Source organism: Magnolia sinica, chromosome 19, assembly GCF_029962835.1.
Source record: "Magnolia sinica isolate HGM2019 chromosome 19, MsV1, whole genome shotgun sequence".
NCBI classification, from domain to species: Eukaryota; Viridiplantae; Streptophyta; class Magnoliopsida; order Magnoliales; family Magnoliaceae; genus Magnolia; species Magnolia sinica.
The window spans coordinates 23819931-23837024 of record NC_080591.1 but is presented as its reverse complement, the minus strand read 5'-3'; the positions used below and the strand labels follow the sequence as shown (position 1 = coordinate 23837024).

The 17094-nt window shown below is 35.7% G+C and overlaps 1 protein-coding gene across 1 annotated transcript; it reads left to right on the top strand.

The window, feature by feature from the left end:
- The first annotated feature begins 178 nt into the window (after window positions 1-178).
- On the top strand, window positions 179-4028 carry LOC131235504 (serine/threonine/tyrosine-protein kinase HT1-like). Its single transcript, XM_058232689.1, has 4 exons — window positions 179-346; window positions 508-962; window positions 3269-3401; window positions 3609-4028. The coding sequence occupies exons 1-3, from the start codon at window positions 256-258 to the stop codon at window positions 3398-3400; spliced, it is 678 nt and encodes a 225-aa protein (XP_058088672.1). The 5' UTR covers window positions 179-255; the 3' UTR covers window position 3401; window positions 3609-4028.
- The last annotated feature ends 13066 nt before the right edge of the window (window positions 4029-17094 follow it).

Here is a 17094-nt window from a genome sequence, read left to right as displayed (position 1 = left end):
AAAACTAGTTTTGAAAATTGTCCATCACAGTGACGCTTTCTCTTGAAAAGTTGTTCTTTTTATAAGCTAATCCATAGACATTTTCATGAAAATCCACTTAAAGAACAAACGATGTACATTAACAAGTCCTCTCAGTTTATAATCTTCATAAACAAAAATTACACTTGTTTGACCATATGTACCTATGCCGTGCATGCAATTTGTGTCCTGTTTCTGTTCTTTCTTTTGTAATTGTTTTATTCCTCACATGAAGTCATGCCTGGTTTTATGTTTGTGGCTGATTCCTCTGCTTACCAGGTCAACAGTTGGAGAAACACCGCAGAGAAAATATGCATGGGAAGACATGGTAAAACTAAGTTAATTCATTGTAAATGCATCAAATTATGTTATTCATGACAACAATTCAGTTCAGTTTTTAAATTTTCAGTAGCAATTTGTTTAACGAGCTCTACTACCATGCAGTTTTGTTCTTTAACTGAAATACTTGCATTCTGTTTCCAATGATAGTTTGTTGCAGCATGCAAGAAGCCCCCAGTGTTCTGCTTCATCACCGAGTGTTTGGCAGGGGGGTCTCTGAGACAGTATGTCCACAGACAGAGCCTCATTCTCTTCCACTAGATCTGGTTTTGATATTGGCACTTGATATTGCACATGGGATGCATTATCTTCATTCTCAGGGAATTCTTCATAGGGACCTCAAATCAGAAAATCTACTTCTTGGGGAAGATATGTGTGTGAAAGTAGTGGATTTTGGAATCTCATGCTTAGAATCTCAGTGTGGCAGTAGAGAAGGAATCATGGGCACTTACCGATGGATGGCACCAGAAATGATTAAAGAAAAACATCATACTAGGAAAGTTGATGTGTACAGGTTTGACATAGTCCTTTGGGAGCTCTTAAGTACATTGATACCATTCCATGACATGACTCCAGAACAGGCTGCTTTTGCCGTCTCCCAGAAGGTATGCTTGCATTTGTACTCCTGTTCCATGTAAATTCCTTCTGCCATTCCCCATACGCATATATAAATACATTATCTAGAATGTAAATGTGCCAATCAATGAGTGTATATATGCATGTGTAAGCATATGTCATATGTCATTTTAATTTCATAGTTGTGGGGTACCAATGAGTGTATCCAAATTTATCTGCCTGAAATGCTGCTGGTAGGCTAAAATTTTCACTGTCATATGTCATTTTAATTTCATAGTTGTGGAGAACCTCTTTCTCATAGTTGCTAGACCTGAAAATGTATGCCAAATGATTCAAATAAAACAAACACATTGGAGCTCCCTAGATGAATGATCTGTTTTTGAAACATGCTTTTGGAGTAAAAGAGAAGATTGGAGAACAATGTTCTCTAAAACTAATTTTTGGTGAATTCATAGCTTTTTAAAATTATTTTACACCATTTACTTTGGTGTGGCCCACCTGAGTCTTTTATCTGCATAAATCTTGGTATCTAGGGTGAAAGTTTCTATGGCTTTTCAGCTCATACCACATGTTATTCTTCCTATCTACGGAACACCACTGATTTGGGCACTGGTTGGTGCTGGAAAAGTTCTGTAGCCCAGCCATGATGTACATGTTTTATCCACTCCATTCATCCATTTTAGCAGCTCATTTTAGGACGTAACCTAAATATAGGCAGGTCCAATTCTCAAATAGACCACACCATATGAAACAATGGTAAATGCAGCTCACCATTAAACTTCTTGGGCCTACAAAAGTTTTGGATCAAGTTGATATTTGTTTTTTCCATTCATCCGTCCTTAAAAACGTAAGGGCTACAAAATTTTTGGATCGAGTTAAAATTTGTGTTTTTATTTCATTCAAATTTGTTTCCTATAACGTAGTCTATCTGAGATTTGAATTTCCTTTATTTTTTAGCCCATGCCTCTAAAATGAGCTGAGAAAATGATGAAATTGGATTAAACACATACATCCTGGTGGGGTTCACATAGCTTTTCTAACACCATATGCTGTTGACATCTCTGCTATACTTTTTGCTTCACTGCTCAATCCGAGTCTCCTGTCTCTCTCTTTGTGATTACATAAGGCTCATGAGGCCTTATGGAGGTTGTTAAATGGAAACCTAATACTAACTCCTTTGCAAAGAGCCCTTAAAAAAAGAAAGAAAGAAAGAAAAAGAAAAGGAAACAAAACAAAACAAAACATCTCTCCAAGTCTTGTTATAGGAGTTGAAGTTGCCATTTTATCAGAGAACCCACTACTGGAGCTCTTTTTATCACTTGCTAGGCTCTCAGATTAATTCATGCAATCTAGCAATATCCTTGGTCTTTGAAACATCCATTACTCCTAACCAAGAATAGCTCATAGTGATATAAAAATACTCAAATGTCATTCCAAAAGCATGGTTGATTATTTAGGCAGTTCCCTTTACTCTGTTCTTCTTTTGGCATGGTCACATCCACATAATCCATGCCCATATTGTGAAAAATACTCCTACTCAATAATGTTTGACTGACTGTTTTATGAACCTGCAGGAAGTGATTTGGCAAGGTGAGATTGCTGGAGTAGATGTGGCTTTGGATACATTCAAGGCCGAAAAGGCATTTCCTATGTGCAAACTCTCACGTTTGTTGCATGATTCATTGGGTGGGAGGACTAAGACGTATTATTGGTGGGCCTGTCAAAATTGGACTGGGCCTGTCCTGTTCATTTGGTGGACTTAAAAATAGGCCTGTGTTTGACCTGCAGGCCTAAAATTAGATCAAGTTGGGACCATGGGGGCCAGGTCTGTACAGGACCTGTCTCTATGGGAACTGCACCAAAATGTATGAATTTAGTCTTCCTTCTTTTTTTTTTTCTGGGTGATTTTAATTTTCTCAGTTCTCATTTATTGGATATGTTCATTTGAATCCTTTTCTTACGTATAAAAGTGTATATTTTCCATGTACATGTTCCATGTTTATGGTGGAGATTGTTGGAGACTAGCAAGCCTTGATCTCTAAGGAGACTCGTGGAGCTTCCAACCTTTTCTTGACAAACCTTCTTTTGCTACTGTAAAATTCATGCTACTTGGTTAGAGGTGAAGACCTTCCTTACTTTTTTTTTATATATAATTTTTTAATTTTTTAATTTTTTTAATGATCGACAATTGCATCATATTGCATTTGCACCATTAGGGTTGTTCATTCAGAACTTGCACCATGCTGATCAGCTGCTGGAATGATCTCTTTTTGATTATTTTTACCATTATCGTATTTCCAAGTTTTAAGTCCTTGACTTAATTTCATATGATCAGATGTTGGTAGTGGGAGGAATGCTAATACTGGAAAGGATAATGGGGTCAATCAAAGCACCGACAGAGGCCTTACATCCACTTCTTCACCAGTTTTGCAGGACACAGAAAATAAGGCAACCATTCCAACCATGAGGTAAACTTCATTTATAGATTTTTCTGATCATGGGATCGCCAGCCTTTGTGGATTTTCAGCCTGTGTGATATATATATATATATATATATATAAAATTTCTTACGCACGTACACACCCCACACACACGCCGTAGTGGGTTTTCACTACCTATGGATTTGTGTGTACAAAGTGATTTTAATGGGTCCCTTGCGGTTTAAATTTTTTTAGGGATCTTGCTCAGAATCAGCTTACTGGTGACATTCCGAGGCTGATTTACTGGAATGAAGTATTACAGTATCTGTTAGTACTTCCTCCACTCTATGGACTCCATGTAAATCACAATTTATAAGTCTATCTCAAATTAGTTCTAGTTCATCTAGTAATTTGGTATGTTTTGGAGTCGCCCATTATTGTGACCACACTATGGGTTGTGTTATGTAATGCGATGGCAACTTTGATTCTTGTTATGTAAGATGGACATAAGATAAACAATAGTTGTTAGCCAAAATCAGGCTATTGTTTCCTCAATAACTGCTTCCATGTAATGTAATTACATCCATTGCATACACTGGATGTTTTGTTTCTTCATCTGGTGGCATTATGTCATCCAATGTAACACTATTCCAATGAAAAACAGCCGTTATTTTGTGCGCCTGATGTTTTTTGTTTTCTCAATTTACCCATTTTTTACTTTCACATGGCCCTTACTGTTATGCAACTGTAACACTAGTCAGCTTTTCTGTGGTCACAATTCCATTTGCTGACGGGAACATTGTCTCCTGATATGTGCCAATTAACTGGCCTATGGTACTTGTAAGTGGATACTAATGGAACCTGCATCAATGGTTGTCTAGGAATTTATATTTGAGATTTTGTTCATACCCATGTTTGAACCATCTCTACCGGTGTTGTTGCAGTGATGTGAGGCGCAATAACCTCTCAGGAACCATACCGGATAACATTGGGAATTGTACGAGCTACGAAATCCTGTAAGATGGCTGGCATTCCTTTTGGTGTGGGTGTTCTTGTTCTTTCTTCAATTGTTTATGGTCTATTGACTGTTATGACTTCCAGGGATATTTCTTACAATTAAATAACTAGAGAGATTCCTTGCAACATTGGTTTCTTGCAAGTAGCTACATTGTATGTTTCCATCTCTCAAAAGCTCTGCTGTATCTCTTCTTTCATTTGCAAATAACTATTCGTTTCATCTACTAATCAACCAACTAGAATCATTCAGCTACTGATATTTTTGAACTCTAGTTAAACTGCTTGTTGTAGTATACTCCACTGAATCTCTATTGCAGCTGATAATCTGCAACTTTTTTTCTTTTATTTTTTGCATCCAGTTGTCATCCATTCTTGTTGCATTTAATTAGGTTGTTCTTGATAATGATGTGCTGACCCTTCTGAAAAAAAAAAACTTTCTATTATTAGATCTCTTCAGGGAAATAGGCTTATTGGGAAGATTCCAGAGGTGATAGGACTCATGCAAGCTCTTACTGTTTTGTAAGTTTTGTGTTGTCTTCTCAAGTTCTTTTCATTTTATTTTTTTTTCAAAATTTCTTTTCTTCCTAAATAACTGCATGCATCTTTTCTTGTGCTATGAAGAAAACATGCCAGCGGGTGCCACTTTTGTATTAGTATTAACCTTCAATGTCGGCTTTCCATTAAACTATCATCATTATCTTAAGCTTTCATGTAGCAATTTGGGTCGTGCTTTAAATGGTTGGTAGAAGTCCTATGATATATCTGCTGACCATACCACATGCACTCTCATTTACCTGGCATTGGAATTGGCCATGGCAGAGGTGCATGCCCATGACACTGACAGTGTTATAGATTGAGTTGGGCACTAGGGCTGCAGTCAAAATAGACCTGACCCAACTAGATATAAAGCCCGAACACTGATGACATGGACTCTGCTGAGCATGACCACTAATGGGAATATCAGATTTTTAGACCCCTCCCAAGACAGTAGAACAACAGGCCAATGAACCCACCTATGCTCAGGAGATTCAATGGTTTGGACGGACAGCTATGATCATTCCTGCACAAGAACACTCTATTTCGCTTTTCTTTTATCTAACAGATTGTCCACAATTTGTTACGACTTTAGATCTAAAAATATGTTACAACTTTAGATCATATCTTTTTATCATTTCTTTTCTTGTAATAAATTCAAATTCAAAATAAATAAATAAATCCATCTATGACATCTCTGTCAGGTTTTCTTCTTAGATGCATCAAAATGTTTTAGAAGCTACAGCTAAGGGTGTCAATAGGCCAGTCTTAGCTTGGAACAGTGTTCACTCCCCAAGTATAGGGTTGTGATGTAGTAATAAACTCGGTAAGGTTTCTCTGCGACACCTCATTTAGGAACGGGTTTAAACCGTCCCTGAATCATTTGATAACCCAAGATGAATGGCCCACATTCAAAGCAGGCCCTACATGATGGGCAACCCACAGTGAAGGGAGGCCCAATATCAAAGCTGGGCTCCACATGAGGGGCTGTAGATATTGAAGGTTGCCCCACGTGATGGACAATAACACTAAAGGTGGGCTCCATATAATGGACACAATGGACAATTCACATCAAATGTGGGTCATTATGATGAATGGCCTACATCCAAGGCCGGTTTGCATCATGGACGGCTCACATCGAGGGTGGGGACGGTCCATATTAAAGGTAGGCTCTACATGATGAGCGGTGGACATTAAAAGTGGGCCTCGATGGACAAATTATTTAGATGGTGGACTCACATGCTGGATGACCCATATCAAGGTAGGCCCCACATAATGGGTGGTCCACATCTAAGGTGCCGATGATGAATAACGCACATCCAAGGTGGTCTTGCATGATGGATAGCCCACATCAAAGGTGTGCCCACGCAATGGATAGTACACTTCAAAGGTGGGCTCCAAGTGATGGGAGGTGGATATTAAGGGTAGGCCCCACATAATGGACAATAACATTGATGGTGGGTCCCACATGAAAGATGACCTATATCAAGGTGGACCCCATATGAAGACAATTCACATCGAAGGTCTCCCCTTAATGATGAATGACCCACATCCAATGTAGGCCCCAATTGATGAAGGGCCCACTTTGAAGTTGGGCCTACATGATGGATGATCCACATAAAAGGTGGGCCCACGTGATGGATGGCCCACATCCAAGGTACATTTTACATGATGGATAGCCCACATTGAAGGTGGGCCTCACAAGGTGAATGGTTTGTATTGGAGGTAGGTCCTACACGATGGATGATTCACATTGAAGACAAGGCCCAACATAATGAATAGTCTACATCAAAAGTTAGACCCTCATGATGAAGGGTGGATATTAAGAGTGGGCCGAACAAACTTCAGGGATGAGTACTTGCAGCCTTCTAATGCCAAGGCTAGGGGTACGGCCTTTTCAAGTGCGGTGCATGATTTCCTTCTAATTTTTCTCCTTCTCGTCATGACATGGTAACATTATTGTGGGGTGTAGTGCTACTAGAGCTGAGATGGTGCGACACAAGGGTGCTTGTGAATACGTGGTGCTCATTTTAGCTAAGTACCAAAATTCTAATGCTAACATAAGATAAACCCCCTGTTAATAGATCCACAACATTCATCCTTGAGTTAATTGCTTTGAATACATTTCAGTACCCTTTCCTGAGACTATATGGTTGCTCGATGCACCAAGAATAGTGTATAGACATTAAAATCCTAGCTGGGCCTGTTCATATGATTCACGTATGTTAAAGATTGGATATTCTTAAGATATGGTATGGATGGAAAACCATATATGATAGTTGAAGTAGAAATGTCCACATTGCGTATTCGACACTACAAGAAAGTTGGGCATATCCGACGCTTTTAAGAGGACAAATCAACTCTACATAACTGGTTCGTTGTTTGTACTTCCAATGTTGTAGTCACTCTTTTTAGCAGGCGGAAGCGGTAAATGCAACTTCCTAGAAGGCACCACGCATATCTCTCCTCTTTATCTCTCCTTAGCCTCTGTTTTGGATCAAGGAAATGAGAATGAAAATTTGGTAAATCCATGAACTTGCTAAATTCATAGATTTAAATTGGATTTGGTTTCAGCATATTCCCAAGTCCATTATTTAAGAATCACCTCTAAGTCTATGAATTTGAGGAGCATTTATTGTATGGTACAGAATTAGAATAAGAGTTATTTTTTGTTTTTGTTTTTTTATTTTTATTTTTTAAGCCTCTCATTTTAGGAAGTGCAGTGTGCCTTGCCCCCACTTGGATGATAATCCATCCACGCAGGGCTATGTGGGCCTCACCATGATGTATGGGTTTTATCTATGCTATCCATCTATTTTTTTCAGATCATTTTAGGATACAAACCAAAAAATGAGGCAAATCCAAGGCTCAGTGGACCACACAGTGGAGATTGAACTCCTACCATTAAAAACTTGTGAGCAGCAGAAGTTTTGGATCAATGTAATATTTGTGTTTTCCTTTCATCCAGGTTTATGAACAGGCTGGATGGCAAATAAACATCATCGTGGCCCTAGGAAGTTTTCAACAATGAGTTTCATTACCGTTGCTCCTTGTGGTGCAGTCCACTTGAACATTGAACCTACCTAATTTTTAAAATCATGCCAGTACAATGATCTGAAAAAAATGGATAAACTACCGGGACAGGACGCACACTAGTTCCCTTATATAAGGATTTCACTGTCTTTAGTAATTTTTATGATTTGAATTTACCCCAAATTCATAGATTTATGGGGTTGGGATCCTATTCATTCCTTTCAGTCTCATGGGCAGGGTAATTTGAAATATGTGGAACTCTCAAACTCCTGCTAAAAATCCCTCACTCCAAGACGTCCTCACTTCTGTAACCGAACTGGGCTGTTCCCAGTCCTGAACTACGGCTACCTTACACTACGCCAAAACTATAAAAAAAGATGGTCTAAAACCGTCTCAAATGACCAAAAAGGACGGTCATGGACCGTCGCATGGGCCGTCAAATTTTGACGTGTCGTATTACTTAAAGGACGGTCGAAAACCATCATTCTTATTGACGAAAAAAGGACGGTCATGGATCGTCTCTTATGAGTCGGGTGGGTTTAGGTTTGGGTTATCAATTTATTTAGGTTTAGGTTAGGGATTTAATTGGATTGGTGTAGGTTTAGGTTTAGGGATTTGAGAATACATTTTTATTTTAGGTTTAGTTTAGGTTATAGGTTATAGGTTTAGGTTTAGGTTTAGGTTTAGGAAGGTTTATTTGGTTTAGGTTATAAGAATGGTTTAAGAAAAATAGTATAATTTACGTTTAGGAAACGGGTTCGGGTTCGGGATGGTATAAATTCAATTTGAATTTGGTTTAGGTTTAGGTTAGGAGTTAATTAGGATTAGGTGTATTTAATTTGGGATTTAGAATCATTTACGTTTTAGGTTTATATTTATAAAGGTCATAGGTTTAAGGTTTAAAGGTTTTTATTTTAGGTTTAATTTGGTTATAAGTTTATAGGTTTAGGGAATTGAGAATAGGTTGGAAGTTTTTTTTTTCAATTTAGGTGGTTTATGATTGGAAGATTAGGATTAGGTGTAGGAGGTTTAGGGATTTAAATCATTTAGGTTTTAGGTTTATATTTGGTTATAGTATTTTATTAAGGCAAGGAAGGAGGTTAAGGTTTAATTTAAAGGGGAATACTTAAGGTTTTGGGTTTGGTTTATTTAAAGATGGTTTTTTATGCAAGGAAGGTTTGGAAGGTTTAGGTTTAAGTTTAGGTTTTAAGTAAGGTTTAGGGAATTGAAAAAAGGTATAGTTTTAGAAAATCGGGTTCGGGTTTGGATCGGGTTTAGGTTGAGTTTTAAGAGGTTTATTTAGGTTAATAATTGGATTATGTATTTATTTGGATTCAGAATAATTTATTTTATTTTATTTATTTATTTAGGTTAAACTAATTTAAAATTAGAATAGGTTAATTTATTTAAAATCTTTCTTACACGTTTATTTGATTTTTAATTTAGGTTTATTTAAATTACAATTTATTTTTTTGGTTTATGTTTATTTTATTTATAGATTTGGTTAAGGTATAGGTTTATTTCGGTTTATTATAAGCAATTTTAGGGAATTGAAAATTAAGGTTTATTTAGAAAATCTTCGGGTTTTTGGGATCTTTGGTTTGGGAAAGTTTAATTTTTTTTAATTTGATTTTTGTTTTTAGTTTGGGATTTGAGAAAATTTTTAGGTTTTAGGTTTATGTTTAGGTTTAGGATATTTAGGTTTAGGTTTGGTTTGTTTTTTATTTAACAAAGGTTTTAGAATTAAATATTGGTTTTTTAAAATCTTCTTTCATCTTTAGGTTTTATTTTCAAGTTTAGGTTTAGGTTTAGGTTGGGAGTTAGATTAGGATTAGGTGTAGGTTTAAATTTAAGGATTTGAGAATACATTTAGTTTTAGGTTTATTTTGGTTTAGGTTTTTATTAAAAGGTTATAGGTTTAGGTTAAGGTTTATTTTAAGAGGTTTAGGTTATGTATAGGTTTAGGGAATTGAGAATAGGTTAAGGTTTAGGTTTAAAATCGGGTTGGGTTCGGGTGGAGGTTTAGGTTTTGTTTTTTAAGTTTAGGTTTAGGTTTAGTTAGGGAGTTGAGATTAGGATTAGGTGTAGGTTTTGGTTTAGAATTTGAGAATACATTTAGGTTTTAGGTTTTATTTAGGTTTTGTTTGTTTAGGTTAAGGTAGGTTAAGTTTAGGTTAAGGTTTAGTTTGGTTTAAGGATTTGAGAATACATTTAGGTTTTGGGTTTTTGGTTTAGGGGTTTTGGGTTTTAAAGGTTATAGGTTTAGTTAAGGTTTAGGTTAAGGTTTAGGTTTGTTTAGGTTTAATATAGGTTTGGAAATTGAGAATAGGTTAAGGTTTAGGTTTAGGAAATCGGGTTCGGGTTCGGGATCTGGTTTAGGTTTGAGTTTTTAAGTTTAGGTTTAGGTTTAGGTTAGGGAGTTGAGAATACATTTAGGTTTTAGGTTTATGTTTAGGTTATAGGTTATAGATTTAAGTTAAGGTATAGGTTTAGGTTTCGGTTTAGGTTATAAGCAATGGGTTTAGGGAATTGAGAATAGGTTAAGGTTTAGGTTTAGAGGGGTTTAGGTTTGGGTTATCAAGTTTAGGTTTAGGTTTAGGTTAGGGAGTTTAGATTAGGATTAAGTGTAGGTTTAGGTTTAGGGATTTGAGAATACATTTTTAGGTTTTAGGTTTAGTTTAGGTTATAGGTTATAGGTTTAGGTTTAGGTATAAGTTTAGGTTTCGGTTTAGGTTATAAGCAATATAATAGGTTTAGGGAATTGAGAATAGGTTACGGTTTAAGTTTAGGAAATCGTGTTCGGGTTCGGGATCGGGTTTAGGTTTTAGTTTTCAAGTTTAGGTTTAGGTTTAGGTTAGGGAGTTGAGATTAGGATTAGGTGTAGGTTTAAGTTTAGGGATTTGAGAATACAATTATTTTATAGGTTTAAATTTAGGTTATAGGATACAGGTTTAGGATAAGGCTATAGGTTAAAGGTTTAGGTTAAGGTTTAGTTTAGGTTTAAGTTTAGGGTTAAGTTTAGGTTTAGGGAATTGGAATTGGTTAAGGTTTAGGTTTGGAAATTGGGTTTGGGTTCAGTTTTGTTTTTGTTTTTTAATTTAGTTTTAGGTTTAATTAGGGAGTTGAGATTAGGATTAGGTGTAGGTTTATGTTTAGGATTTGAGAATACATTTAGTTTTAGGTTTATATTTAGTTTAGGTTATTTTTTAGGTTATAAAGGTTTAGGTTAAGGTTTTAGTTTAGGTTTAAGGATTTGAGAATAATTTAGGTTTTGGGTTTGGTTTTTTAGGTTAGGTTTAGGTTTAGGTTTAGGTTTATGATAGGTTATAGGTTTAGGTTAAGGTTTAGGTTAAGGTTTAGGTTTAAGTTTAGGTTTTAAGATAGGTTTAGGGAATTGAGAATAGGTTAAGGTTTAGGTTTAGGAAATCTTCCTAAGAATGGTTTAGGGATTTGAGTTTTTGTTTAGGTTTAGGTTTAGGTTAGGGGTTGAGATTAATTAGGTTAGGTTTAAGTTTAGGGTTTAGAATAATTTAGGTTTTAGGTTTATTTTAGGTTTAATAGGTTTAGGTTAAGGTAAGGTTTAGGTTTAAGGTTTATGTTTAGGTTTAAGTTTAGGTTTAAGTTAGGTTTAGGGAATTAGAATAGGTTAAGGTTTAGGTTTAGGTTTGGGTTGGAATATTTTAGGTTTTGTTTTTTAAGTTTAGGTTTAGGTTTAGTTAGGAAGTTAGGTTAGGTTAGGTGTAGGTTTAAGTTTAGGTTTGAGAATAATTTAGGTTTTAAGTTTAATTTTAGGTTATAAGGGTTTAGGTTTAGGTTTTTTAGGTTTAGGTTAAGGTTTAGATTTAGGTTTAAGGATTTGAGAATACATTTAGTTTTAGGTTTATTATTTAGGTTTAGGTTTAGGTTTAGGTTTATTTAAGGTTATGGTTTAGGTTAAGGTTTTGGTTAAGGTTTAGGTTTTTAGGTTTTTATAGGTTTAGGGAATTGAGAATATGTTAAGGTTTAGGTTTAGAAAATCGGATTCGGGTTCGGGATCGGGTTTAGGTTTGGGTTATCAAGTTTAGGTTTAGGTTTAGGTTAGGGAGTTGAGATTAGGATTAGGTGTGGTTTAGGTTTAGGGATTTGAGAATACATTTAGGTTTTAGGTTTATTTAGGTTATAGGTTACTTTTTAAGGCTAAGGTTAAGGTTTAGGTTAAGGTTTAGTTTAGGTTAAGGTTTAGGGATTTAGTTTGTTAGTTTGGTTTGTTAGGTTTAGGTTTGGGGTTTAGTTTAGGTTAAGGTTTAGGAAAGGTTTAGTAAATAGGTTTTGGGATTTGAGAATAGGTTAAAGTTAGGTTTAGGTTAGGTTGTAGGTTTTAAGGTTTGAGTTTTAAGGTTAGGTTTAGGTTTAGGTTTAGGGATTTGAGTTTATTTAGGTTTAGGTTTATGTTTTAGGAGGTTTAGGTTTAGGTTTGGGTTTGGGTTTGGTTTGTTCTTGTTTTGATTTAGGTTAAGTTTTAGGTTTAGGTTTTGGGTTTTTTTTGGTTTAGGTTTGGTTTAGGTTTAGGTTTTGATTTAGGTTAAGGTTAAGGTTTAGGTTATAGGTTTTGGATTTGAGAATGGGTTTGGGTTTAGGTTAGGTTTTGGTTTGGTTTAGGTTATAGGTTTTGGTTTAGGTTATAGGTTATAGGTTTAGGTTTAGGTTTAGTTTTAGGTTAAGGTTTAGGTTTAGGTTTAGGTTTAGGTTTAGGTTATGGTTATATGTTTTGAGTTAGGTTTAGGTTATAGGTTTAGGTTTTAGGTTAAGGTTATAGGTTTAGGTTAAGGTTTAGGTTTGGTTAAGGTTTTTTTTAGGTTTAGGTTTAAGTTAGGTATAAGTTAAGGTTTAGGTTTAGGGGTTTAGGTTTAAGGGTTAAAGGTTTAGGGAATTGAAATAGGTTAAGGTTTAGGTTTAGGAAATGGGTTTGGGTTGGTGGGTTTATGTTTGGGTTTTAAGTTTAGGTTAGGTTTAGGTTAGGTTAAGTTAGGTTAGGTTAGGTTTAAGTTTAGGGAATTGAGAATAATTTAGGTTTAGGTTTAGGTTTTGGTTTTGGTTTTAGTTTTAAGTTTAGGTTAAGGTTTAGGTTTAAGTTAAGGTTGAGGTTTAGGGTTATAGGTTAAGGTTTTATTTCATTGTTTTTAGTTTTGGTTATATTTAAAGTTAAGGTTTAGGTTTTGGATTTTTTAGGTTTAGGTTAAAGATATAGGTTTAGGGAATTGAGAATAGGTTAAGGGGTTTAGGAAATCGGGGTCGGGATGGGGTTTATGTTTGGTTTTCAAGTTTAGGTTAGGTTTAGGTTAGGGAGTTAAGATTAGGATTAGGTGTTTAAGTTTAGGTTTTGGTTTAGGTTAAGGGTATGGTTAGAAAAGATATAAAGGGTAAAAATGGGTTAAGTATAAAAATGGACATCATGGTTTAGGTTTTTTTAGGGAAATTTGTAGGGCAATCCGGTTTGTTTAATTTTAAATACATAAACAGGTGTAAATGGGGTTTAAGAAAATGGAGTTCCGGTTAAGGCTTATTTAGGGTAAATTTGGTAGTGGAATGGTCCCCATAATTTGAGTTTAATAAAAGATTAAATTCATTTTGGCCCATAGGAAATACATTATTAGATTTTATTAATAAATGGTAGGAGAATGGTTTGATCAATTTGATCTAATACATTTAAAAAAATAATTATATCTAAAAGCATTTGGATAAAGGCCTCCCATATTCTATTGTTGGTTACTTTTTGTAAAGAAAGCCAACCTTTCTATTAATAAACCAAAAATAAATGGGAAACAATATAAGGAAAATTGAATTTATAAAATCATTAAATGTTTTTAAAGAAGGATATTATATTTTGATAGAAATGTATGAAAGAAAAATGCAACCGAACATTAATTAAAGGAGAAAAAGATTTTGGGAATATTTAGACATTAGAAACGTAAAAATATTGGGATAAGCCACTAGTAGTTTTTTTAATTAACCAAGTAACTAAAGGTCATAAATTTCATATCTAACAAAGTATCATTGAACGTCGTCTCAAATCGTTTCTAGTTGGTGCATTTAAAAAAAATTCAAAACCATAACAAGCCAACAACTATATGAGATGCTCATATGCCCAAAGGGGTTGAATCAATCTGTTGTAAGTCCCAACCGAACGTTACGTGGATCCGCAACAAAATCACTAAATTTTCTATCTACAAACTTCCACATAGAAGAATCCACAGGATGACGCATGTACGAGTCATATTTAGCCTCCTTTGAATGCCACAACATAGTCTCTGCAATCTATGATATGCTATAAAGTCTTTGTAACCTTGGTGTTAATGGGAAGTATCTTAGCACCTTCCATGGTACATGTGAGACTCTTGATCTTACAACACTATTCACTTTCCATCTACTTGCTTTACATGTAGGACAACTTTCCTTACTACATGCTCCTTCCAGTACAGAATACAATCATTACGGCATGCATGTATCACCTCATAGTTCATACCCAACGAACTGATCAATCTCTTTGCATTATAGGTACTATCTGGCAAAGAGTTCTCGCTTGACAAAATCTTCTTGAGCAGTTGCAACAAACTCATAAAGCTATTATCTGACCACTGATATCGAGCCTTCATTCTCATCAACTCAACTGTCACTGACAACTTTGTATACTCACGTTTACACGATGGATATAGGGGTTGTACCACATCCTCCCTTAATTTATTGTACTGAGTATCATTGTCTATGTCATCTGGAGGCAGACTACCATGTTCCTCATTGACCTCATTCATACATGCATCTAAGTCATCGGGTTGAACACAACCAAAAGTATCATTAACCAAATCAATCATTCTGGGCAACAACTCTTCATTACAATTAGTGGCAGATGTACTAGGAGCCTTGGCATTGGCACCCATATTGGGAAGTTGTTCTCCATGAAAAAACCAAGTTGTGTATGTCTAATCTATACCATTCATAATCAAATGCTCAGAAACTGTACTTAGTATTTTCTTCCCACGCACATTACGACATCTATCACAAGGACAACTATACCAATCAACACCTCTCGAATTCCTTTTCGCAAAAATAATAAACGATTCAACGCCTTTAATGTATTCATCACTCATTATATCTTTCGCCATCCAATTCTTGCTCGGGGCATCAAATCCATTTCTGATATCACGTGCATGTAGCATATAAAAAGTGAGATACAATAAAAAAGAGACTTTTCATAAACTGTCAAAACATGTCACACATGAAAGTCACCAATCACAAAAAAATATAAATCTATATATATCCACAAATATATGCACATGATTAAGTGTAGGTTTTAGGTTTTAGGTTATAGGTTATAGGTTATAGCTTTAGGGAACTGAGGATAAGTTAAGGTTTAGGTTTAGGAAATCGGGTTCGGGTTTGGGGTTGGGTTTAGGTTTGGGATCATGCATACATACATAAATGCATACAAACATACATGATGATACATCCATCCATCCATGCATGCATACATACATAAACACATGCATGATGACCCATCCATCCATGATCTAACAATCCATCCATCTATCCATGCATGCATACACACATACACACAGGCGTGATGATCCATCCATCCAGTCTTCCATCCATGCATGCATACATACATACATATACACACACATAAATCCATCCATGCATGTATGCATGCATACACACATGCATAATCTGTCCATCCATGCATGCATGCATACGTTTCATCCATCCATGTGCGCATGCATCCATATACACACATACATACATATGTTTTATCATAAAACCATGCATGATGCATCCATACAAAAAAAAAATCAAATGAAATTATTTTTTTACAAACAGATTTTTTTAATATTATTATAAACAAAAACAGATTTTTTTCATATTATTATAAACAACTGTAAATGATTTACAGTTAACCCCAACAAAGAGTTTGAATTTCATTTGATAATACAATTGATAGCAAAGATGTAAATGATTTATAAAATGATCTGTAAAAATGTTTAGGATGCAATAAATTGCAGTCCAACTAGTTGGACTTGAGACTTCTTAATTCTAAATATTTAAGATGCATTAGATACTTTAGTATCTTTGGTTTTTCTCAATCCTTTTGTCATCCTCTGTCTCTACAACTTGAAAATATTTGGCCTATTCATCAGGTGTAACCTGCTGAGAACATGCCTTGGAAAAAAAATGAAGAACGATGGTCTACTATCAGGTGGGACCCACATGTATGAGAAAAATAGATGTGGTTATTCCTATTCGTCAGATTAATGGCCTTAAAACGAGCAGTTAAATAAAATGGCATTGGATCACATTCAGTGGGAAAATGTTAGGCAGCTAGGATTGTCCTATCAGTTTGATTTTTTTCAACCATCAGTTGTCATTTTGTCCCATGAGATGGACAGTTTGCACATTGTTGGTGCTACCCTAAGAAGTTTTCAAGAGTGGGTCTTCGATTCCCACTGTTTCCTGTGGTGGGTCCACTTGAGCACCGGATATGCTTCCATTTAGGCTCATGCCATAAAATGAGTTGAAAAATAGATGGCAGAGACCAGGACCAGCAATCCTCATTTTATCCAAAGCTCACTGGACCACACCACAAGAAAGAGTGGGGATTATGACATCCACCATTGAGAGGCCCACAACGATGTTTATTTATCACCCAACTTGTTCATAAGATAACAGGAAAACACAAATATTAGCCCGATTCAAAATTTGCCCTAAGAAGTTTTCAACTGAGGCATTCAATTCCCACTTTTCTGTGGTGGGCCCACTTACCGGATATGCTTCCATTTAGGGCCCGTTTGGGGTCGGATTGGAAGGGATTGGATGGTATTGGAAGGGATTGGAAGTCAAACCGGGATTGGCCCCAAAAGAGGGTGATGATCCCAATCCGGGTATCTCAAGACAATCCAGACAACACCATCATTACATTTAAATCCCATCAAATCCACCCTAATCCCTTTAGGACGTGTTTGGTTTGAGGGATTAGAGGGATGAGAAAGTTTAATCGTGGGATTGGCCAGACTGGATATTGCAATCCAGGGATATATCAATCCCATGGATCTCCAAACAATCCACCGACAACACCATTATTACCTAGGAATCCATGCCATCCACCCTAATACCATTCAATCCCTTCCAA